This window comes from Saimiri boliviensis, chromosome 9 (assembly GCF_048565385.1).
Source record: "Saimiri boliviensis isolate mSaiBol1 chromosome 9, mSaiBol1.pri, whole genome shotgun sequence".
NCBI classification, from domain to species: domain Eukaryota; kingdom Metazoa; phylum Chordata; class Mammalia; order Primates; family Cebidae; genus Saimiri; species Saimiri boliviensis.
The window spans coordinates 92,542,904-92,566,015 of NC_133457.1; the positions used below are offsets into that span (position 1 = coordinate 92,542,904).

The 23,112-nt window shown below is 56.1% G+C and overlaps 1 protein-coding gene and 1 pseudogene across 6 annotated transcripts; both read left to right on the top strand.

Moving 5' to 3' along the window:
- Positions 1–1,321: 1,321 nt before the first annotated feature.
- LOC120368032 (small nucleolar RNA U3) lies at positions 1,322–1,409 on the top strand (annotated as a pseudogene).
- Positions 1,410–4,404: 2,995 nt separating this feature from the next.
- On the top strand, positions 4,405–22,552 carry ADAM33 (ADAM metallopeptidase domain 33). 6 transcript variants are annotated; one of them, XM_039479730.2, is made up of 22 exons: positions 4,405–4,537; positions 6,798–6,877; positions 9,263–9,339; positions 11,668–11,746; positions 11,921–11,997; positions 12,076–12,265; positions 12,832–12,897; positions 12,981–13,052; positions 13,215–13,381; positions 13,469–13,553; positions 13,635–13,777; positions 14,253–14,430; positions 14,525–14,614; positions 14,831–15,026; positions 15,175–15,283; positions 15,380–15,578; positions 15,662–15,739; positions 15,975–16,083; positions 16,169–16,316; positions 17,612–17,703; positions 17,909–17,980; positions 18,221–22,552. In XM_039479730.2, the coding sequence occupies exons 1-21, from the start codon at positions 4,483–4,485 to the stop codon at positions 17,971–17,973; spliced, it is 2,355 nt and encodes a 784-aa protein (XP_039335664.2). In that variant the 5' UTR covers positions 4,405–4,482; the 3' UTR covers positions 17,974–17,980; positions 18,221–22,552. The 6 variants fall into 6 exon arrangements, 5 of the variants coding, with proteins under 5 accessions (XP_039335664.2, XP_039335665.2, XP_039335663.2 ...); XM_039479731.2 differs by having other exon boundaries at positions 18,271–22,552; XM_039479729.2 differs by having other exon boundaries at positions 13,215–13,553.
- Positions 22,553–23,112: the final 560 nt, after the last annotated feature.

Genomic DNA, 23,112 nt, shown 5'->3' on the forward strand with positions numbered 1-23,112 from the left:
TACAGAGGACTCACATGTTAGTGGGTTTATTCTCAGACACTGTCTGTCGGATGGAGCCAGGGGTGCAAGTTTCATGGCATTTATCACAAATTACTTTGTGCTGAAGTGATTTGTGTCCCTTTCTGTTCCTCGAGGCTCCGTGTGTTGCTGCTCACATCTGCCACCCATGATGGCCAGCACCGTGCATGGCATGCAGTAGGTGGGCACGAACTCAGCACTTGTCTTGTCTACACTGCTGACAATGGGGAGGGCGGAGGACATGGACTAAATCCAGAGGTAGGACAGGGAGACAGCAAGCCAAGTGCAGCCAGATGTTTGGGGGCTGTCTGGGGAAGACAGCACGGTGAGGGGAGGACCGTGAGCAGCCGCCGAATCGTGGCTAATGGGGAAATCTGGGAACTTGGGAGTCTTGATCTGCTTCCATGTACTTCCAAGGGGACATATGTCCATCTTGGATTGGAGGGTCCTCAGAGAGGTTAGTTGTGTTCACTTCCAGTGGCCTGAAGCCTCCCAATGGCGCGATCTCGGCTCACCGCAACCTCCGCCTCCTGGGTTCAGGCAGTTCTCCTGCCTCAGTCTCCTGAGTAGCTGGGATTACAGGCACACGCCACCATGCCCAGCTAATTTTTTGTATTTCTAGTAGAGACGGGGTTTCACCATGTTGCCCAGGATGGTCTCGATCTCTTGACCTCGTGATCCACCTGCCTCGGCCTCCCAAAGTGCTGGGATTACAGGCTTGAGCCACCGCGCCCAGCCTAATAAATGCATTTTGTTGTGTGTAAATTATACCTTAATAAAGTTGATTTGAAAATCCAAAGTAGTAGTAATAAGTAATAATCTCATAAGAACAGGCTTGTCAGGTGTGGTGGCTCACTCCTGTAATTCCACTGATTTGAGAAGCTGAGGCAGGAGGATCACTTAAGACCAGTAGTTCTTTTACATTTTTATTTTTCGCGATGGCGTCTTACTCTGTTGCTCAGACTGGAGTGCAGTGGCATGATCTCTGCTTATTGCAACCTCTGCCTTCCAGGTTCAAGCCATTCTCTTTCCTCAGCCTCCTCAGTAGCTGGAACTACAGGCACGCACCATCATGCCTGGCTAATTTTTATAGTTTTACAAAATCACCTCCTTTACAAAATTGCCTTAGGAGGCTGAGGCAGGAGAATCGCTTGACCTGGGAGGTGGAGGTTGCAGTGAGCCGAGATCGTGCCATTGCACTCCAGCCTGGGCAACAAGAGTGAAACTCTGTCTCAAAAAACCAAAAAAACAAAAAAACAGGCTCAAAAGTTAACATCTCTTGCCATCCAAATTTGCACCAAGTAAGACTATACTTCAGGGATCATTTCTATAGTTTGTTACCAGAGAAGTTTCTCTGAACGTGTAGAGCACTGAATTCTCAATAAACTAGGCATCGATGGGTCGTATCTCAAAATAATAAGAGCTATTTATGACAAACCCACAGCCAACATCATACTGAACGGGCAAAACCTGGAAGCATTTCCTTTGAAAACTGGCACAAGACAAGGATGCCCTCTCTCACCACTCCTATTCAACAAAGTATCGGAAGTTCTGACTAGGGCCATCAGGCAAGAGAAAGAAATAAAGGATATTCAAATAGGAAGAGAGGACATCAAATTGTCTCTATTTGCAGATGACATGATTGTATATTTAGAACACCCCATTGTCTCCACCCAAAATCTCCTTAAGCTGATAAGCAATGTCAGCAAAGTCTCAGGATACAAAATCAATGTGCAAAAATCGCAAGCATTCCTATACACCAGTAATAGACAAACAGAGAGCCAAATCATGAGTGAACTCCCATTCACAATTGCTACAAAGAGAATAAAATACTTAGGAATACAATTAACAAAGAATGTAAAGGACCTCTTCAAGAACTACAAACCACTGCTCAAGGAAATAAGAGAGGACACAAACAGATGGAAAAAGATTCCATGCTCATGGTTAGGAAGAATCAATATTGTGAAAATGGTCATACTACCCAAAGTAATTTATAGATTCAATGCTATCCCCATCAAGCTACCAATGACTTTCTTCACAGAATTGGAAAAAAGACACCTTAAACCAAAAAAGAGCCCGCATAGCCAAGACAATCCTAAGGGGGAAAATAAAACAAGCTGGGGCATCACACTACCTGACTTCAAACTATTACAAGGCGACTGTACTCAAAACAGCATGGTACTGGTACCGAAACAGAGACATAGACCAATGGAACAGAACAGAGGCCTCAGAAAGAATACCAACCACACAACTACAACCATCTGACCTTTGACAAATCAGACAACAAAAACAAGCAATGGGGAAAGGATTCCCTATTTAATAAGTGGTGTCGGGAAAACTGGCTAGCCACGTGCAGAAAGAAGAAACTGGATCCCTTCCTTACACCTTATACAAAAATTAACTCTAGATGGATTAAAGATTTAAACATGAGGCCCAACACCATGAAAACTCTAGAAGAAAACCTAGGCAGTATCATTCAGGACATAGGCATGGGCAAAGACTTCATGACTAAAACACCAAAAACAACAGCAACAGAAGCCAAAATTGACAAATGGGATCTAATTAAACGTAAGAGCTTCCACACAGCAAAAGAAACTCAGTAGAGTGAACCAGCAACCAATGGAATGGGAAAAAAATTTTGCGATCCGCCCATCTGACAAAGGGCTACTATCCAGAATCTACAGAGAACTTAAAACAAATTTACACGAAAAAAACAACCCCATCACAAAGTGGGCAAAGAATATGAACAGACACTTTTCAAAAGAAGACATTCATGCAGCCAACAAACATGAAAAAAAGCTCATCATCACTGGTCATCACAGAAATGAAAATCAAGCCCACATTAAGATACCACCTCACACCAGTTAGAATGGAGATCATTAAAAAATCAGGAGACAACAGATGCTGGAGAAGATGTGGAGAAATAGGAACACTTTTACACTGTTGGTGGGAGTGTAAATTAGTTCAACCACTGTAGAAGACAGTGTGGCAATTTCTCAAGGATCTAGAAATAAAAATACCATTTGGCCCAACAATCTCATTACTGAGTATTTACCCATAGGATTATAAATCATTATATCATAAAGACACATGCACACGTATGTTTATGTAACACTGTTCACAGTAGCAAAGACTTGTAACCAACCTAAATGCATATCAATGACAGATTGGATAAAGAAAATGTGGCACATATACACCATGGAATACTATGCAGCCATAAAAAACGATGAGTTCATGTCCTTTGCAGGGATTGTTAAAACTGGAAACCATCATTCTCAGCAAACTGACACAAGGACAGAAAACCAAACACCGCGTGTTCTCACTCATAAGTGGGTATTGAACAATGAGAGCACAGGACAGAGAAGGGAACATCAGGTACCAGGGCCTGAGGGGTAGGGGGCTAGGGAAGGAATAGCAGGGGCTGGGGGGATTGGGGGGGGATAGCATTAGGAGAAATACCTAATGTAGGTGATGGGGCGATGGATGCTGCAAACCACCACCATGGCACGTGTCTACCTATGTAACAAACCTGCACGATCTGCACAGGGACCCCAGAACTTAAAGTATAATGAAAAACAAATTTGCACCGAGTAGAAAAACAAACCTTTAAAACATGAAACAGTTATTACTGAGGCCAAAAGGGTCTCCCAGGTCTGGCAGTCTATAGCTTTATACAATTTTGTCCTCTGGCCATCGCCAGGGACAAAGGATTGTCTCTGTCAGCTGCATCCCCTTTGCCCAGCAATGAAGACCTCAAGACCTCCGTCTTCACTGGCTCCCTCCTCTTCGCAGGCCTGGGGCCAGCGGCTGGCGGCCGCGGTGGCTCAGAGACAGCAACCCTGACAGCAGCAGCCGGTAGTGGCCTGGACCTTCCTACCCCTAGGGGCACCCGGCGCAGGTGGATGACCCGACTCAACCTCCTCCAGGTTCTCAGGGAGCCTCTGGGCAGGACGAGGTTGGCCCCAGGAGACCACGGAAGAGCGCGCTCCCAGCGCAGAATTCAGCAGCAACAGGCGGCCTTTGCCCTCCGCCCCACCGCGGCACGCCGCGGTCCTCAAGGAACCTTCCCAGCGGTTCCGCTCCGTCTCCACTCTGCCTCCAGGAGTAGAGGCCCTCTGAGACCGACGGGCGGGACGCCTGGGGAGGGTCACCCGACGGGCCGCACGGATTCCCCTCTCCGCCCAGCTCCACCCCTTGACGGGAGGCGGCCGGGGAGAGGCGTCCCGCCTGCCCCAGGGCGCACTCCGTCGGGGCCCTAGGCCAGGCTCCGCGCGGGGCTGGCGGGGAGGGGTGGTAGGGAGCGGGGGCGGGAGGCGGGAAGGTCCGAAGGCCGGTCCTGGGCTGCACCGGGCGTGGGTCGGCCGCAATCCAGCCCGGGCGGAGCCGGCAGCTGCGAGCTGCAGCCTAGAGGCCGAGGCGCTCACAGCTCTGGGCTGGAGGCTCCGGAGAGCTCGGGGGTTCCCGATGCTGCTGCTGCTGCTGCTGCTCTGGCCGGCGCCGGGCACTGGGGTGCTTCCAGGTGCGGACGCGGGCGGGGTGCGCCCTGCGGGGCAAGAGAGGCAAGGTGGTGAGGGCGGGGGTGGGTTCTGCTCAGAGCCGGGGTCAGCGCCTGGAGGGTCTCACAGCCCCGGGACCGGGACCGTAGGGACAGGAGGTCAGGGCGTGGGGATGGTTTGGGGGCTGGTCTCCGTGGAACCTGCCCAGGGACGCTCAAGTGTGCTTGGGGTGGTCTGGGGCCCGGACTTGCCCACACTGCCCGGCTGCCACTCTGCCGGCAAAGCAGAGGGCATGGCCCCTCCCGCTCGGGGGCAGCCCAGCTTCCAGCCCGCAGCCCCCTCTGCCTGGATTCTAGCTCCCACAACCTCCCAGCCCCCACCTTGTGACCCGCTCCTGCACCTCCACCCCTTAGGACTCAGCGGGGCTCCATCCTCCAGGAAGCCCCTGTGCCCAAGAGTCCCCCAGAGTCCCTGCTTTGCTCTCAGGCTGCAGAACTAGCTGTGGCCTGCGCCCTGCTCACCCCCGTCCCTCCTCGCAGGGCGGCGTGTGTGTTGTTTATAGTGTTGCCTTGTTTGGTGAGATAGAGAAGGGCCTCTGCAGACCGGAGGTCCCTGTTTAGCCTTCCCTGGGAGGACTGCAGCGCTGTCTCCTCGGGGCAACCCCTCCAAACAGAGTTGTTAAGATGGGGCTGGTAACAGCCTCTGCAAACAGATGGGAGGATTAGCCAGTCCTGCACAGCAAGTGCCCGGCCGGGGACAGGGAGGGCAACCGTGGAGGAGGCGCGCAGGGCAGGGCCAGGCGGTGCAGCCTGGGTGGTGCCTTCTACAGCGCTGTGCGCAGACCAAACGAGCACAAGGGCCCGCTCTATTCTGGCCCCAGGAGAAGGTCCTAGGCGGTCCACTGCTCCCTCCGCTCTGAGCCCTAGCCTGGGGCCAGGGGAGGCCAGGGGACCCCTCGGAGAAGGGGGCTCTAAGTGCCGAATACCAACCTGGCTCTCTTGGCCTCCACTCCCATCCACCTGGTCACCGGATCTCCAGCTCTGCCTCCCTCTCCCTCATCCGGGTCAGGTGCCACTGGCCACCATGTGCGTGCAAGGCTATGGGGAGAGCACCCGCACCACAACTGTGCCTCGGCCCACCCTACCTCCTTCCCAAACCCTTAGAGGCCTAGGACCAGCAAAGCTTGGTTCTCTACTCTCAGACAAGTGCTCTCTGGGCTGAGGGACCACCCCTTCTTCCCCTCCCCCAGATCTGCTCAGACCCCTCCCTGCACTGGTCCCCCTAAGCCTCCTTTCCAAGGTGGTGGGCTCCTCTGGGCCTCCATCTGCCTGATGGTAACTCACTCATCCAATCAACGAGGGCTTCTTGGAGGAGGGGTCTTTGATGCTTAGAGTCTGGGAGACAAGATGGAGGAGAAAAAAGGAGTTGGGTTGGCCTAGCAGGAACTGAGTCACTTCCACAGGCAGCCATCAGCCGGGCAGGACTGAGACCAGGGCTGCGTGGGGGTGAGGGCCGTCTGTGCTGGGAGCTGGGACCGGGTACCGGGGGAAGGAGGGCTGCTGCATGCTCTGGGTGCCTGGGGCCTGGCTCCTGCAGAGCGGTCCTGTGAGAGTGGTTGGGGCTAGTGGGGGGCTGGGAGCATTCCAGGGGAGCATTCCAGGCGCCCTCTGAGTAATGTTTGGCTCTGGGATTCCTCCTAGCCCCCCCTTACACACACCCGGCCTGAGAGCAGTGAGGCTGTGTCTGGAAGCCTCCCCTCACCTTGAAGAGATGAGGAGTGGCCTTCTGGGCCAGAGTACCACACCCCTGCCACCAGGAGGGAGTCCCCCAGGGAGCTCCGGGCAAGGTGGACCTCCCAAGGCAACATCTGGCTGTTTTTCTCGGATGGTGGGAGACACAGGCATCCTCCCTTCATAGAGCTCTCACCCTAAAAGCATCTGCTGCCCATCTAAAAATACCCGCGCTGCCTCCCTCTTCCCTTGGCCTCTGCACTGGTAGCCTTGGCCTCTCCCTTGTGATCCACAACTCCAAGCCTGCCCCTCCCAACAGTCAGGGGACTCCGGTGTCCCCAGCTGAGCTGTCCCTTCCCCAGCCTTCTTTTTTCCTCCTGCTTGGTAGCTCCTCAGATCCAAGGATGCCCACGGGTGTCCCTCCTTCTCCAGGCCGAGCCCACGAGTGTTGAAGATGGAGTCTGCTCCGAAAGGCCTCCTGTGCCTCCCTGGGGGTGTCCTCTAACCCTCTTCCTCTGCTGTGCCCTCACCCTGTGCTCTGTCTTCACTCCAGGACCTACCCTTGGGCAGCCAGTCACCGCCAGCTGGGTCCGGGATGGACGACCCTGGCACAGCGCCAGCCTGGAGGAGCCGGTCAGTGCTATGTCACCCTATCTATCCTCAGCAGGGGCCCTGAGCCTCCCAGCCCTTTTATCCCTCCTCACATTACAGCTTGGCAGTTTTGCTGGGGTTCCCAGAACCACCGAGTCACTACTCCTTTAGGCCCCTACCCCCTAAAGGAGTGGGCAGAAGAGGGCCTCAGGGTTTGGTATCTAGATCTCGTGAGCCCGCACACATGGAAGTCATTTCAGCTTCTTCGGCCCCACCTCCCCTTCCCCGCCCTCCCTGGGTGATCCAGCTCACCCCACCCCCACCAGGAAGAAATGGATTCAGGGTTTGTGGGGCCTGAAGCTTTTCAGGAGCCAAAAAAAAAAAAAAAAAAAAAAAAAAAAAAAAAAAGAAAGAAAGAAAAAACACCAAAAAGAAAACCTTTTGCAAAGTTGACCAGAACATATGACCCTGTGGACACACTGCTGTCCCTCTCAGGGCCCTGCTACTGAAGGCCTGAACCTCCAGCCTCACTGGCTCCTGTGGAATCCACTTCTGGCAGGGGGCAGTGGTCACTCTCCTGGTCCCCTCAGACGTAAGACCACCCCATGTGCTTCTGCAGGACCTCTGTCCCAGCCTCCTCCCAATCTCGCCCTTTACACGCTTCCAGAATAATTGCGCCTCGTGTTTGTGCCATAGTAGCTGTGCTGCAAACTAAGAGGCCAGTAGCCTTGCTGTGCCTGTTTTACAGAGGGGTAAATGGAAGCTGAGAGGCTGGGGAAATTGCCCAGGGTCACAGCTCTTCAGGCTGGGAGCCTGAGACCCACTAAGCTCTAAAAGATCTGAAACCATTGGCTAACCCCCTGCCCATCCTAGACAGCCCTCTGTGGAGCTTCCAGCCTTACTGTCCAAACCCAGCAAGAGGAAGACGGAAGGCTAGGAGGCCCCCAGAGACCCAGCAGCTCCCACCCTAGGGCCCTCACTGGGATCCCCTAGGCCCACAGGCCCCCATTCCACTGGCCAAGCAAGGCACTGGCTTGAGCTTTGAGACTGTCCTCCCCATCCCTGGGAGGGGAAACCTGGGCACACTGGGTCATTCTTCCTCTGGGCCTCCTTCCTTGTCCAGCCTGGGCTGTGACCAAGAGGGGAACCCCAAAGGGGCCCTGTCTTCCCCCGACCGTGGGCCCTTTCCCCCAGGAAGCCTGCCAAGATGGGACAGGAGACAGAGTAGAGGCTGAGTATCTCCTCCCACAGCCAGAAAACACTCCCATTTCAAGATGGGGGGGTATACATCGAGGGGCAGGGTACCAGGAGGGCAAGGGTAAAGAAAGCAGGGGCTGCCGAGGGACGGGGCCTCAAGTATGTCCTTCCATCTGGGCCACCGCCCTTCTCCCAGTGCAGATCTTTCCCTAGTAAAGCAAGTGGCATTCCAGCCACATGAGCTCATGTTGGAGGCCCTGTGGGGCCTGTGGCCCGGGGGGCCAGGGCAGTCTGCTCCCCACCTGCAAAGGAAGGACGTCCCCCAAAGACTCGGAGACCCTGGACAGGGCCCCAGCCCAGTGCATTTTTTCAAGATCAGACGAGATCAGGCATGTCCAGGGTGGTATGGCTGTAGACAAGCCCAGTGCATGTTTTGAGAAAAGGAGTCAGAGGTCAAACGTTCCAAAGCACAGCAGCCTCCAAGGAAGCTCCTGGGCCCCCAGCCAGGCCGAGTGGACAAGGGGGAAGTGGGTGTTCCCACAGGGTGGGAGAGGCCAAGAGGGTGCGGGAGGGAGAGCGAGTTGGCAGACCAAGCCAGCCTCCTGACACCTAGCTGAGGGCCGACGTGCTCTTTGGCTGGAACGGGGTCCATATTTACTTCATGGGTCCAGTGAAGCAGGTGTCGGGGCGGCAGGGACAGGGGCTGCTGGAGGCCCAGGAAAACTTTGGAAGAGGGGCAGTTTGCCAATATTGGAAGTGGAGGAGTAAAGTTTGAATTCTACAGGGAATGAGCAGCAGCACGATCCGGAAGCAAGCCTCAGGTGGCAGAGACTGAGAGGAGGTCCGGCCACGCTGCCCGATGCCCCCGCAATGTCCTCAGCACCCCTCTGTCTTCCCCTGCTTTTGATGCCCCTTCTAAGTATGAAAGAAGAGGGTGGGCCAGGGGAAGGGCAACTTTCTGGGGCCTCTGATCTCTAAGGAGGATGTCCGTGCGCCTGGCAGGCTGTGCTCATGCCCTTCCAAGGGGACAGAAAACATCCTGAGCATGGGAACATCTTTGTATGTTCTCACCTCCTCCCCACCCTCCATAGTATGTAGGGGGTCCTGCTCCCCCGACAGCCCACATTCTCCCCATGAACTTCCTCCCCAGCCAGTTCCGCAGGCCACCTGCTCCCTGGCAGGCAGAAGGCCTGGAGGCCAACATCTCAGCCCCGTGTCCTTCTTGCCCAGGTATGGAGGCCAGACGTGGGACTTGTGGCCCTGGAGGCTGAAGGCCAGGAGCTCCTGCTTGAGCTGGAGAAGAACCAGTGAGTGCCAGGCTGGGGCAGGGCTGGGAGCTGAGAACAGACCCACTGGAGGGGCTCAGTACAGAGAGCCGGGACTGATGTGGATCCTTGCGGGTGGCTGGATGGGCACCCTCAGAGAGGGTGCAGGTGACAGGGAGAGTCATGCAGGCCTGTGGCTGGCCCCCTGGAGGCTGAAGAGGACTGTGGAGGCTGTCAGCCTCTCTGTGTGCTCTCAACCCCAGGAACGGCTTGTCGTCTCCCTGCTGGAGATGAATGAGCACCACCTAGTGGACATTTGCAAGATATGCTGAATCAAAAGAAAATCGTAGATGGGTCTCAAAGAGGAGTGGGCACTCCAGGCCAAGGGAACAGCAGGGACAAAGAGGCAGTGGCTTTAGGAAGGCGAGGCAGGTGGACCACCTGAGGTCAGGTGTTTGAGACCATCCTGGCCAACATGGTGAAAACCCATCTCTACTAAAAATACAAAAAATTAGCCCGGCATGGTGGCGCACACCTGTAATCCCAGCTACTCAGGGGGCTAAGACAGGAGAATCACTTGAATCCGGGAGGCGGAGGTTGTGGTGAGTCGAGATCCCGCCATTGCACCACTCTGGCCTGAGCCTCCATGTCAAAAATAAAAATAAAAAAGAAAAAGCTGCAGTGGCTGCACTTAGGGGCAGCAGTTTGTCTGACCTGCCTGGAAGGTCTCCACCTGCAGGGAGGGGAGCAGGGGGAATGAATTTGGGAAGCCCCAGGAAGGACAGAAGGCCATTTTAGTGCTCAGTGTCCGGAGCCAAAGATTTTGAGCGGGGAAGGAACAGTCAGGGCTGTGCTCAGGATGGTGCCTCAGCTGGGTGGAGTGGGTGTCCGAGCTGGAGCTAGGCTCTTGAAACCATCCAGACTGTGTTATCAATAGATATCACCTACTGAGTGTTTGTTTGACCTCAGGCGCTATTCTGAGCACTCAACATGTATTTTATTCTCCCTCGTGGACTCGGATGGACCGGGAACAAACTCTAGTTCCACTGTGCCCAACTATATTTTCCCTGGGGCCAACGTCCCTACCCTTTCAATGGGGTAGTCACATCACCTACCTCCTAGGGTGGCAAGTGTGTGGGGAGGGGTGGGGAGCAGAGCTGGGGCAGGTGGGAGAATTCCTAGAAGGTGGAAGCAGCCATCATTTGGGGGTGGTCTGGAGATGATGAGGCTAAGGTGAGGTTGGGGTAAAGGATTTTCTTTTTTGAGACGGAGTTTCGCTCTTGTTACCCAGGCTGGAGTGCAATGGCGCGATCTCGGCTCACTGCAACCTCTGCCTCCTGGGTTCAAGCAATTCTCCTGCCTCAGCCTCCTGAGTAGCTGGGATTACAGGCACGCGCCAACATGCCCAGCTAATTTTTTGTATTTTTAGTAGAGACGGGGTTTCACCATGTTGACCAGGATGGTCTCGATCTCTCGACCTCGTGATCCACCCGCCTCGGCCTCCCAAAGTGCTGGGATTACAGGCTTGAGCCACCGTGCCCGGCAGGATTTTCTTTAAAGAAGAGAGACTGACTTATGATTGATCCATCCACACAGGAAGGATCCTGTTGAGATGAAGCCTGAAAATGGAATCATTACCCGAGTGGGGTCTGGAGAAGGTGGGGAGGGCAGGAGCAGGTGTGGGCAGTTGGAGATTCTGTTTTCTCTGGAGGCAGGGGGTGTGCATCAATCACTGAAGGACAGGCGGGAGGCTTGTAGGGTATAGAAGTCTGAGGAAGCGGCCGGGCACGGTGGCTCACGCCTGTAATCCTAGCACTTTGGGAGGCCAAAGTGGGTGGATCACCTGAGGTCAGGAGTTCAAGACCAGCTTGGCCATCATGGTGAAACCCCATCTTAAAAAAAAAGAAAGAAAGAAAAAAAGTCTGAGGAAAATATTTCAAGGATCCAGGGCAAGTTGGGGCGAGAGGGTTGACAAAGGAGGGCAGCAGGCAGGGGAACCTGGGGAGTTCGCCGTGTTTCCCTGACTCCAAGTCCCATTCCTTGGCAGTGTCTCCTGACTCCTCCCCAGCTGCCTGCTGCAGGTCCCCTGGGGACAACAAACTCTTCCTCTATTCCTGCTCCTCCCGGTGTCCTCCCTGGCACTTCCCATACTCGCAGCTCCCACAGCTAAGCCATCACCAAGGCTCCTACCTCTAGCCTCAAGTGTTCCTGACCTGAGCAAGCCACTACTGCTCCTGTCACTTCCTAAGACACACTGAGTGCCTCACTCATAAAGCTGCTCCATTAGCATTTAGGGAGGAAGGCTGGGAGACATCCTGGAGGAGGCAGGAGGAGGCCGAATTCAATGCTCCCTGTAATACTCCCTCCCAGCAGGCTGCTGGCCCCAGGATACACAGAAACCCACTACCGCCCAGATGGGCAGCCAGTGGTGCTGGCCCCCAACCACACGGTGAGATGCTTCCATGGGCTCTGTGATGCACCCCAGAGGCACCCCCCACCATTCCTGCCCTGCTCCTCCTTGCACTCCTAAGGGGAGATTGGAGCCAGCCCCCACCCTGCCCTCCCTCTTGCCCCTCTTGCTCCAGCCCTGGCTGAGATTTGGGGCTGGTTCCTTTCTCCCTAGGATCATTGCCACTACCAAGGGCGAGTGAGGGGCTTCCCCGACTCCTGGGTAGTCCTCTGCACATGCTCTGGGATGAGGTGAGTTCCGGAGAGGGGGGCGGGCCTGGGATGGGGAAAGAGCTCCCTCACACCCGCTCCTACCCCTCTGCACCCTAGTGGCCTGATCACCCTCAGCAGCAATGCCAGCTATTATCTGCATCCCTGGCCGCCTCAGAGCTCCAAGGACTTCTCAACCCACAGGATCTTCCGGATGGAGCAGCTGCTCACCTGGAAAGGAGCCTGTGGCCACAGGGATCCCGGGGACAAAGCCGGCATGGCCAGCCTTCCTGGTGCTCCCCAGAGCAGGGTCAGGGCGTGGAGGGGATGGGAGTGGGAATTTGATTTGGAGAGCTGTGGATACAGCCATAGTCCTCCAAATCAGAAGAGACAGGAATTCACAGGCCTCAAGCCAGGGCCTCATGTCCGTTTTTTGTTGTTGTTGTTGTTGTTTTGTTTTGTTTTTGAGACAGAGTTTTACTTTTGTTGCCCAGGCTGGAGTGCAATGGCCCGATCTCAGCTCACCATAACCTCTGCCTGCTGGGTTTAAGCGATTCTCCTGCTAGAGTAGCTGGGATTAGAGGCATGCTCCACCATGCCTGGCTAATTTTTTGTATTTTTAGTAGAAGAGTTTCTTCATGTTGGTCACGGTGGTCTCGAACTCCTGACCTCAGGTGATCTGACCGCCTCAGCCTCCCAAAGTACTGGGATTACAGATGTGAGCCTCTGTACCCAGCATGTCCCAGTATTTTTATTGGAGTCTGAGGAAACATCTTCTAGGACACATGATAAACTGTTCTTTCTGGGAGCTGGGGTTGGTGGTCAGGGCTCAAGCCCAGCAGCTTCCATTCAGGGTCCCCATTCGCCCCTCCACAGGACAGGCGAGAAGCAAGCAGGACCCCGAGGTACCTGGAACTGTACATAGTGGCAGACCACAGCCTGGTGAGGGGAGACCCCAGGGGTTGACGGAGTCTGGGATGGGGTCAGCTCAGCCCCTCAAGCCACCGGGATTTCTGCCTTCCCAGTTCGTGACCCAGCACCGGAACCTGAACCACACCAAACAGCGGCTCCTAGAAGTCACCAACTACGTGGACCAGGTTGGGGGCAGTAGGGAGAGAGCAGTGATGGGGCTGGCGGCGGCAGGACCAGCAGGTGCTAGTGGGGTGCGGGGACTAGGAGGGGCGCCCCCACGGAGGAGCAGTGGCGCGGTGGGCCGCCTGGTCCCGGCTTCAGCCCGCCGTACCCCGCCCCGCCCTCAGCTTCTCAGGACTCTGGACATTCAGGTGGTGCTGATTGGCTTGGAAGTGTGGACCGAGCGGGACCGCAGCCGCGTCACGCAGGACGCCAACGCCACGCTCTGGGCCTTTCTGCAGTGGCGCCGGGGCCTGTGGGCGCAGCGGCCCCACGACTCCGCACAGCTGCTCACGTGGGTGCCTCTGAGCCCAACGCGGGTCCCAGGAGGGGCGCCCTCGCCTCCCGGCCCCGCCCCGGTCACGCCGCGCTCCATCCCCAGGGGCCGCGCCTTCCAGGGCTCCACAGTGGGCCTGGCGCCCGTCGAGGGCATGTGCCGCGCAGAGAGCTCGGGAGGCGTGAGCATGGTGAGCCCTGCAGAGGGGGGCGAGGGGCGGGAAGGGAGGCCCTGCAGCCGGCACTAACCGCCCCACTGCACGGACCCCTAGGACCACTCGGAGCTCCCCATTGGCACCGCAGCCACCATGGCCCATGAGATCGGCCACAGCCTCGGCCTCAGCCACGACCCCGACGGCTGCTGCGTGGAGGCAGCGGCCGAGCCCGGAGGCTGCGTCATGGCCGCGGCCACCGGGTACGTGCGTGGGGGGTCCGGGCTGCGGCGAGGCTGCTAGTCCTGGGGGCTCCCTCCGCCGCGTTTCTTTGGTCGTCCCTCAGTTTCCTCTTTTGTAAAATGGGATGCTGATCATAGCGTCCGCTTCAGGGTGGTTTATGAGGCTTAAAGGGAAGACGCGCAGGCAAAGTGGATTCTCAACGGTATGAAGATTGTTTTCCGAGTATCCTGGCGAGGCTACTCCCACGCCGGGAGGAGCAACGCTGGGTCGCGATTCCGCCCTGGGTCCCGGGCTGCCCACTCTTGGGGCCACACCGTCCCCCGTCCGGGGGTCACTTCCCCTCTCTGGGCTCTGCCTCTAGAGGATTTGAGCCTCCCATCGCTCAGGCGTGTCTGCGCATCTGGCGCCTGTAGCCAAGCCCAAGGGTGGGGATCGGAGAATCGCGGAGGTTGTGGGGCTGTTCCTCCACGCCCAACGCCCTCCCCACGCCGGTAGGCACCCGTTCCCACGCGTGTTCAGCGCCTGCAGCCGCCGCCAGCTGCGCGCCTTCTTCCGCAAAGGGGGCGGCGTGTGCCTCTCCAATGCCCCAGACTCCGGGCTCCCGGTGCCACCAGCACGCTGCGGGAACGGTTTCGTGGAGGCCGGCGAGGAGTGTGACTGCGGCTCTGATCAGGTTAAGTCGGCTCGCCCGCCCCCGAATCGGCTTCTCTGCCCAGGTCTGGGGCGCTGCGCCCTCACTTGGTCCCCCCTTGCTTTTCTGGTCCCAGGAATGCCGTGACCTCTGCTGCTTCGCTCACAATTGCTCGCTGCGCGCGGGGGCCCAATGTGCCCATGGGGACTGCTGCGCCCACTGCCTGGTGAGGGCATGGAAGGTTCAGGGTGAGGGTTTTGGGGCGCTTAGGAACCGGCCTATTGGCCTTAGCTAATTGGTGCCCTCAGGTTCCCCCGTTGGGTGCTGGCGTGGGTCGGCCTGGCCCTCGCCCAGCTCCTCCAGCTCCAAGCAGGCTCTGGGCATGGACCTCTCATTGCCCATGGCCTCTCTCTGCCCCCCCCACCACCCATCACCTGCGCAGCTGAAGCCGGCTGGAGCACCGTGCCGCCAAGCCATGGGCGACTGTGACCTCCCTGAGTTCTGCACCGGTACCTCCCCGCACTGTCCCCCGGACATTTACTTACTGGATGGCTCGCCCTGCGCCGGGGGCAGTGGCTACTGCTGGGATGGCGCATGTCCCACGCTGGAGCGGCAGTGCCAGCAGCTCTGGGGGCCTGGTGAGAGGACACTGGCACCCTTACACCCTACCCCCAATCCTCTGGTGGGCCCAGTTTTCTGCTGTGGGGAAGATAGGCAGGGGAACCTGAGGCCCGCTGAGTGTGGCACCTCTCCCGGCTGCATCCAGCCTAGCCCATGCTTCCTCAGGCTCCCATCCAGCCCCCGAGGCCTGTTTCCAGGTTGTGAACTCTGTGGGAGATATCCATGGGAACTGTGGCCAGGACAGCGAGGGCCATTTCCTGCCCTGTGCTGAGAGGTAAGGAGTGGAGCTGAGTGGAAGGAGCAGAAGATATGGAGTGGGCTTGGGAAAGGGGGTACTGCCACTGTTGACCCCCCTCTACTTCCTCCCCAGGGATGCCCTGTGTGGGAAGCTGCAGTGCCAGGGCGGAAAGCCCAGCCCACTCACATCACACATGGTGCCAGTGAACTCCACCGTTCACCTAGATGGCCACGAAGTGACCTGTCGGGGAGCCTCAGCACTCCCTGGTGCCAAGTTGGACCTGCTTGGCCTGGGCCTGGTAGAGTCAGGCACCCAGTGTGGACCTAGAATGGTGAGCTTTGCCCACCCGACCCCTCCTTGCCACTTGACTCCCACAGGCAGTGTCCCCCTCACTGCCTAATGCACTGCCCGTAGGTGTGCCAGAGCGGGCGCTGCGAGAACACTGCCTTCCAGGAGCTGCAGCGCTGCCTGACTGCCTGCCACAGACGCGGGGTGAGAGCCCAAGGGGGGCTTGGAGCAGACGGGTGCCCCAAGAAACTCAGGGTCTATGGGCAGAGGAGGTGGCCAGAGCCTGGCATGTCAGCATGGAGGGGACACTGCAGAGGGCGGAGGCTACTTCTCACCCCCAGGTTAGGAGAGAATGCTTTGAAGGAACATCACAGGAAGTGATGACCTTGGGGTTCCTAATCTCATGTGACCCTCTTTCCCTTCTCTCCCCTTTCTGCAGGTTTGCAATAGCAACCATAACTGCCACTGTGCTCCAGGCTGGGCTCCACCCTTCTGTGACAAGCCAGGCTTCGGTGGCAGCGTGGACAGTGGCCCTGTGCAGCCTGAAAGTATGCCAGTGGGGGGCAGGTGGGCAGGAGCAGGGGGGCTGCACCCACTCAAGACTCAGCCTCCCCACTACTCTTTTCCCTGCAGGCCGTGACACCTTCCTGTTGGCCATGCTCCTCAGCGCCCTGCTGCCTCTGCTCCCAGGGGCCGGCCTGGCCTGGTGTTACTACCGGCTCCCAAGAGCCAATCTGCAGCGATGCAGCTGGGGCTGCAGGAGGGACCCTGCGTGCAGTGGGTAGGCTCCAAGCACCTGCGTCCTGAGCCCACTCCAGGGTTCCCCTCCTCAGAGCTCTGTTGGGGCTGCGGGAGCTGGGGCAGCCCCCAGCCTTACCCACAGGTGCAGAGAGCAGCCCCAGAGGCCGTGGAAAGAAGTAGCTTTGAACAGGAGGTTCCAGTGGCCTCCCAGGCAAGCCAGGGGGTGGATCCCAGCTCCCATCAGCACTGCCAGGCGTGGCCCCCACCTCCCATTACAGCCTTTCTCGTCCTTTGTCCTGCTCCCACCAGGTGGCTACCTCACCCTTGACTTCGCCCTGATTTCCCCGCTCAGCTCAGATTGCAGCCCCTGCACCATGCTGCCCCTAGAGGCCTCTCCAGCCTCTGTCTCAGGAGTTTTCAGCCCTTTGCCACTTCCTCTGTCCAAATCACCTCTGTCATCCCCTTCAAGTTCCCAAATGCTGGGCCCAGCAGATCTTTTCACTCCATACCACTGGCCAGCTATGGCGCTGGCTGTCTTCTATGCCAGGGCCCTGCCCTAACCCAGTTCTCTGTGACCTGCAGGGGGAGAGTCACATAATACTAAGCATGGCTGTCCAGGCACTCTGTGGCCATGTCTGTCATAGCCAGGTCTTGGGAGGGCTCTGGGTAATCCGAGGGAGATGGGGGCAGAGGGCATAACAGACAGGGGCAGGGTACTACCTGGGCCCCGGGTGGCAGCTAAGAGGACCCTGACACTGTGAGTAGTGATTGAGGGTCTGTGGGCAGAGGAGGTGGCCAGAGCCTGGCATGTCAGCATGGAGGGGACACTGCAGAGGGCGGAGGCTACTTCTCATCCCCAGGGTAGGAGAGAATGCTTTGAAGGAACATCATAGGAAGTGGAAAGGTCCTGGGAGATGGGATGGGGACAGTCAAAGATGGCTTGTAATCATCAAGGGCAGCAGGGTACTCAGCAGCAAGGTGAGCAGACACAGCTGCTGCAGTGGGGGACATCCAGGTTTCTTTGGAAGCTGAGTGGTGCCAACATTTGGAAAGTGCCAGGCTGCTGGGTGGTGCCAGAGCCTGGAGGAAATGTTAGGACTGAAGAGACGAGGTGCCAGCTGTCCTGCGAGGCATGAGGCTCAAGTGGAGCCTGGGTCCCAGGGATCCCCTGAAGAGGGAGCTGGAAGGGAGCTGAGAGGGTGACTTGGAGCAGACGGGTGCCCCAAGAAACTCAGTAAATGCAGAACTCCCCGGGCTGGACACCATGCTGTGGGGAGGCAATAACCCACTCAGGGTCAATGTACCAACCTCCTGGACTCTTATCCCACTGCTCAGGCCCAAGGATGGCCCACACAGGGACCACCCGCTGGGCAGCATTCACCCCATGGAGTTGGGCCCCACAGCCACTGGACAGCCCTGGCCCCTAGGTGAGTGAGGCACTAGGGAGAGGCAGAGAGAGAAGGGGAGGGAAGGAAGGGCAGAGGAGGGGAGGAGAAGGGAAGGGCTCGGTGCCTCCTGCCTCCTTCCAGATGGGCAGCACCCAGTCACCTGGAGCCCTTTGTTGCCCCATCCCAGCCCCTGGGACTACTACTGACCATATTCACAGCACTCACCCTCCACCATTGCTCCCAGGCCCTGAGAACCCTCCTGAGCCCAGCAGCCACCCCGAGAAGCCTGTGGCCCGCAGCCTCGCCTGACCTGAAGGTAGGCGGGGACCCGGCTTCAAAGCCTCCCCCTCCCATCGCCCACTCTCCCACCTCTCCCATCCCTCAGCTCGATGCCCCCTGATCAAGTTTCTGGGCACGAGTTATTACGGAAATGAGTTTATGACCTCTTGAAGAAGCTGTAATCATGGAGACCAGAATGCTGGAAGCCCCTGGGCTGGGGAGGGAGAAGCTGTGAAAAGCCTCACTGAGGACGGACTCCCTGCCACACAACTTGCAGGCTGGAGCCCCAGTCCTAAGGGGACGACATATCCTCCTCCTCCTCAGCAGATCAAGTCCAGATGCCAAGATCCTGCCTCTGGTGAGAGGTAGCTCCTGAAATGAACAGATTTAAGGATAGCTGGCCACTGACAGCCACTCCAGGAACTTGAACTCCAGGGGCAGAGCCAGTGAATCACCGGACCTCTGGCACCTTCAGGAGCTTGGAAGTTTCTTTCCCACTGGAGCTCCAACCCACCCACTCCAGGACCCTAGAGCCTCATTAGAAGCTGCCCAATGGAGACCCCGCTCCTGAGGGGTAGGGGACACTGTTGGGCACACCCTCCAGCTCAATAATCCATCAGTCCCAGAGGCAAAGGTCACACAGCCCCTGACCTTCCTCACCAGTGGAGGCTGGGTAGTGCTGGCCACCCGAAAAGGCCTCTGTCCTGTGAGGCTAGTGTGTCTCCTACATGCAATTTCCACAGATCCAGCTCTGTGGAGGGCACGACTGCTGGCCAGAAGCTGGAACTCCGGGGCCCCTATGGTTCCACTGAGTCCACACTCCCCTGGAGCTTGGCCCCTGCAAACAAACCCAGTTCTGGGGACCTTCCTTCCTGTTCCTTCCCACCCTGTCTTCTCCCCTAGATGGTTCCTCAGCCCCAATCCCAGTGCTGCAGCTGAGGTTCTGGAGGAACCTGGAGTCTGACAGCCTCTCCCCCATTCTGTGTGTGGGAGGGGACAGAGGGAACCATTTAAGAAAAGATACCAAAGTAGAAGTCAGAAGAAAGACATGTTGGCCAGGCGTGGTGGCTCATGCCTGTAATCCCAGCACTTTGGGAGGCAGGGGTAGGAGGATCACTAGAGGCCAGGAGGTCAACACCAGTCTAGACAACACAGCAAGACCCCGTATCTACAGAAAAATTTAAAACTTATCTGGGCATGGTGGTGTGTGCCTGTAGGCCTAGCTGCTCAGGAGGCTGAAGCAGGAGGATCACTTGAGTGCAAGAGTTCAACACTGCAGTGAGCTATGGTGGCACCACTGCACTCCGGCCTGGGTGACAGAGGAAAAAGAAGTTTTAGGCCAGGTGAGGTGGCATACACCTGTAATCCCAGCACTCTGGGAGGCTGAGGAGGGCAGATCATGAGGTCAGGAGTTTGAGGTCACGATGACCAACAAACAGCCTGGCCAACATGATGAAACACCATTTCTACTGAAAATATAAAACATTAGCTGGGTGTGGTGGCAGGCACCTATAATCCCAGCTACTTGGAAGGTTGAGGCAGGAGAATTGCTTGAACCCAGGAGGCGGAGGGTACAGGGAGCTGAGATTGGGCCATTGCACTGTAGCCTGGGCAACAGGGCGAGACTGTCCAAAAAAAAAAAAAAAAAAAAAAAAAAATTTAGAAAGACATGTTGCACTTGGACCTCAGTTAGTTTGTTTTTTTTTTTCTGTATGTAAATTCAACCCTACTAGGTGCCCTGAGGACCACAGGGGTGGTGGCTGGCAGGCCAAGCCTAGATGGCAGCCAGGGCCCCAGCCGTGTGTTTGGACACAGGACGGTGCTGCCTACTTTGAACACCCTCTTTGCCCTGTCACTCCAGCCTTCCCTGGGCGTTCACATTCTCCCTTTGCTTCATGCAAGAGCTGCCAAGTGGCCTGTATCAGCCAGCTGTTGCCACATAACAAAACCATCCCCAAACTGATTTCGAGGAGGCAGGCTCAGTGCAGGCTCCACTCCACAAGCCCAAGGGCCTGGGTGAGAGTGCTCTCTAAAGCCCCGCTCCTGCCTCAGCTGTAGCTGCAACATTTTAATTTATGAAGGTGACTGAATGATGACACAGAGGGGCCGATGCCACTGAAAGAGGTTATTACAGTTTCCCACCATGCGGGGCCACAGTGGGGCAGGAGGCACCAGGTTTCGTCCAGGGACAGAATCAGGAGCGAGGGGAAGGCACAGGCACAGCCTTCATTGACGTCTCCACTGGAAAGGCGAGGCAGGCCAGGGAACAGGGTAGGACCGGCCTTTTGAATCATCCTGATGGGCTCTGGGGTGTGGGGTTGGGCTTTAGCTGTCTGGGTCAGTACCTGGCCCTGGGCTGGTTTAGGGCAGGGGAAACACTGGCTTGGGACATGAGAGTTCCTTGAAGGGGTGGTTGGTGTATGGAGTCAAGATTGGTTGGTTTGCGGTTGGTTTGCATGTGAAAGGCGTGAGTTGTTTCTGATCCCCAGGAATCAGAGTTTCTCCCCAACCAACAAGCCCCCACCCTGAGATGTTAAACCATCATAAAATAGAGAATCTAAGGCCAGGCGGCGGGAGGATCCCCTGAGGTCAGGAGTTAGAGACCAGCCTGGCCAACATGGTGGAACACTGTCTACTAAAAATACAAAAATTAGCTGGGCATGGTGGCGGGCACCTGTAATCCCAGCTACTCAGGAGGGTGAGGCAGGAGAATTACTCGAACCTGGGATGTGGAGGTTGCAGTGAGCTCAGATTGTGCCATTGTACTCCAGCCTGGGTGACAAGAGCAAGACTCTGTCTCAAAAAAAAAAAAAAAAAGAATCTAAAGAAACATTTAATATACCTCTCCCTCTCTTACCCTTCAGGAGCGGGTATCTGGACCCTGCGGGACTCCAGCTAAAAGGGACCCTAGGGGAGGCCAACTCTGCCCTGCTGGCTATTATCTAAGACTGCCCAGCACCTGCTCCACCCCTTCCCAATTCAGTGTGGAATCCTGGGAAGGCCACATAGGAAGGAAAGAGGGTGTGGGAGGGGGAGCCCCAGTCTTGGGGAGAGGCCTGTCTGGAGCCGGGGATCACCTGGCTGTGCTGGAGAACGGAAGAGAAGCTCAGCAGAACAGAGCTGGCAAGGGGCCAACAGCAGAAGCAGGAGGGACACAGAAGTGACTAGAACGCAGGAGGGCAGTCATGGACCCTGAGGCTGAGCAGGGATGCTGAGGGGCTGAGTGGACATCCAGCCGGGAGCAGCGAGCAAGCCCAGCTCAGCTGTGATGCCCTCTCTTTGACCATCCAACAACAGCTGCTTGGGCTGCCCTGACACTCTGTGACCCAGGGCCATCTGTCATGCCTTCTTCTCTCCCCGTCCCTTGAGTTGTGGCACCCAAAGACAGGTGGGAGCGTGTGCCTGCCCTGCGTGGTCAGAGCTTGGTTTTGAGTTTCCTTCCCTCATCTCTCTTTCCTCCCACATGCCAGAACACAGGAGGATGTGTCGGAAGCATGTGAACCACAGCAATTCCATTTTGCAGAGGGGCTGGGTAAAATACGGTTGAGACCTACTGGGCTGTGTTTGCAGACAGTTAAGGCATTCTAAGTCACAGGATGAGACAGGGGTCAGCATAAGATACAGGTCACAAAGACCTTGCTGATAAAACAGGTTGCAATAGGCTGCGCGTGGTGGCTCACACCTGTAATCCTAGCACTTTGGGAGGCCAGGGTGGGTAGATCGCCTGAGGTCAGGAGTTTGAGATGAGCCTGGCCGACAAGGTGAAACCTCATCTCTACTAAAAATACAAACACTAGCCAGGCATGGTGCCCTGTGCCTGTAATCCCAGCTACTCGGGAGGCTGAGGCAGGAGAATCGCTTGAATCTGAGAGGTGGAGGTTGCATTGAGCTTTAGCCTGGGTGACAGAGCAAGACTCAGTCTCAAAAAACAAAAAAAAAAAGAAAAAAGAAAAAAAAATTGGTCAAGACAAATCATGGTAGGGCTTTTTTGGTCACTTTTTAAATGTAAGTGTTGAGACTTTGAGACAGGACCTTACTCTGTTGCCCAGGTTGGATGAGATTTTTAACCTTAATATTTACTTATAGAGTAACTTTTCGGTTAGTCAAAACAAGGCTGTATCTCATTCTGATCAGAAGAAAACATCAGCTAACTCAGGAGAAACGTTTTACAAAATAACTGGCCAGAATTATTCAAAAGTGTCAAGGATGAAGATAAGGAAGGAACTCCCAGACTGAGGAGACAGAGACGGCTGTGCTGTGGGATCCTAGAATGGCTCTGGGAAGGCCGGGCGCGGTGGCTCAAGCCTGTAATCCCAGCACTTTGGGAGGCCGAGGCGGGTGGATCACGAGGTCAAGAGATCGAGACCATCCTGGTCAACATAGTGAAACCCCGTCTCTACTAAAAATACAAAAAATTTGCTGGGCATGGTGGCGCGTGCCTGTAATCCCAGCTACTCAGGAGGCCGAGACAGGAGAATTGCCTGAGCCCAGGAGGCGGAGGTTGCGGTGAGCCGAGATCGCGCCATTGCACTCCAGCCTGGGTAACAAGAGCAAAACTCCGTCTCAAAAAAAAAAAAAAAAGAAGGGCTCTGGGAACTGAAAAAGGAAATTAGTGAAAAAAAGGGAAATGCAAGATGGTCTACAGTTTCATTAATAGGATTGTACCAAGGTTAGTTTCCTAGCTGTAATGACTGGGCCATGATTAATAAGATGTACCGTTAGGGAAAGCTGGGTGAAGGGTATAAGGAAAACGCTTACATTTTCCAACTTTTTTGCTAGTCTAAAATTAGTCAACAATAAAATGTTTAAAATAGGCGGGGCACGATGGCTCACACCTGTCATCCTAGCACTTTGAGAGACTGAGGTGAGAGGATTGTTTGAGCTCAGGAGTTCAGGACCAGCCTGGGCGGCAGAGCAAGACCTCATCTCTATTAAAAAAAAAAAATGTTTTTAAGTTTAAAATAAAATTCTATAAAAAAGGAAAAGAACAATGCTGTTTCGTAGTGTTCCTAGTTTAGCATGGAAGAGACCAGGTCACCCAGGGGCCTGTGTGTTGCTGGGTATGCGTGGCGGGGCTAGTGCATTGGGGTCCATCTAGGCACATGCAGGTGCCGAATCCCGTGGCTCTCAGGCTTACCTGAAGGTGCAGCCTGGGGTGGAGACTTAATG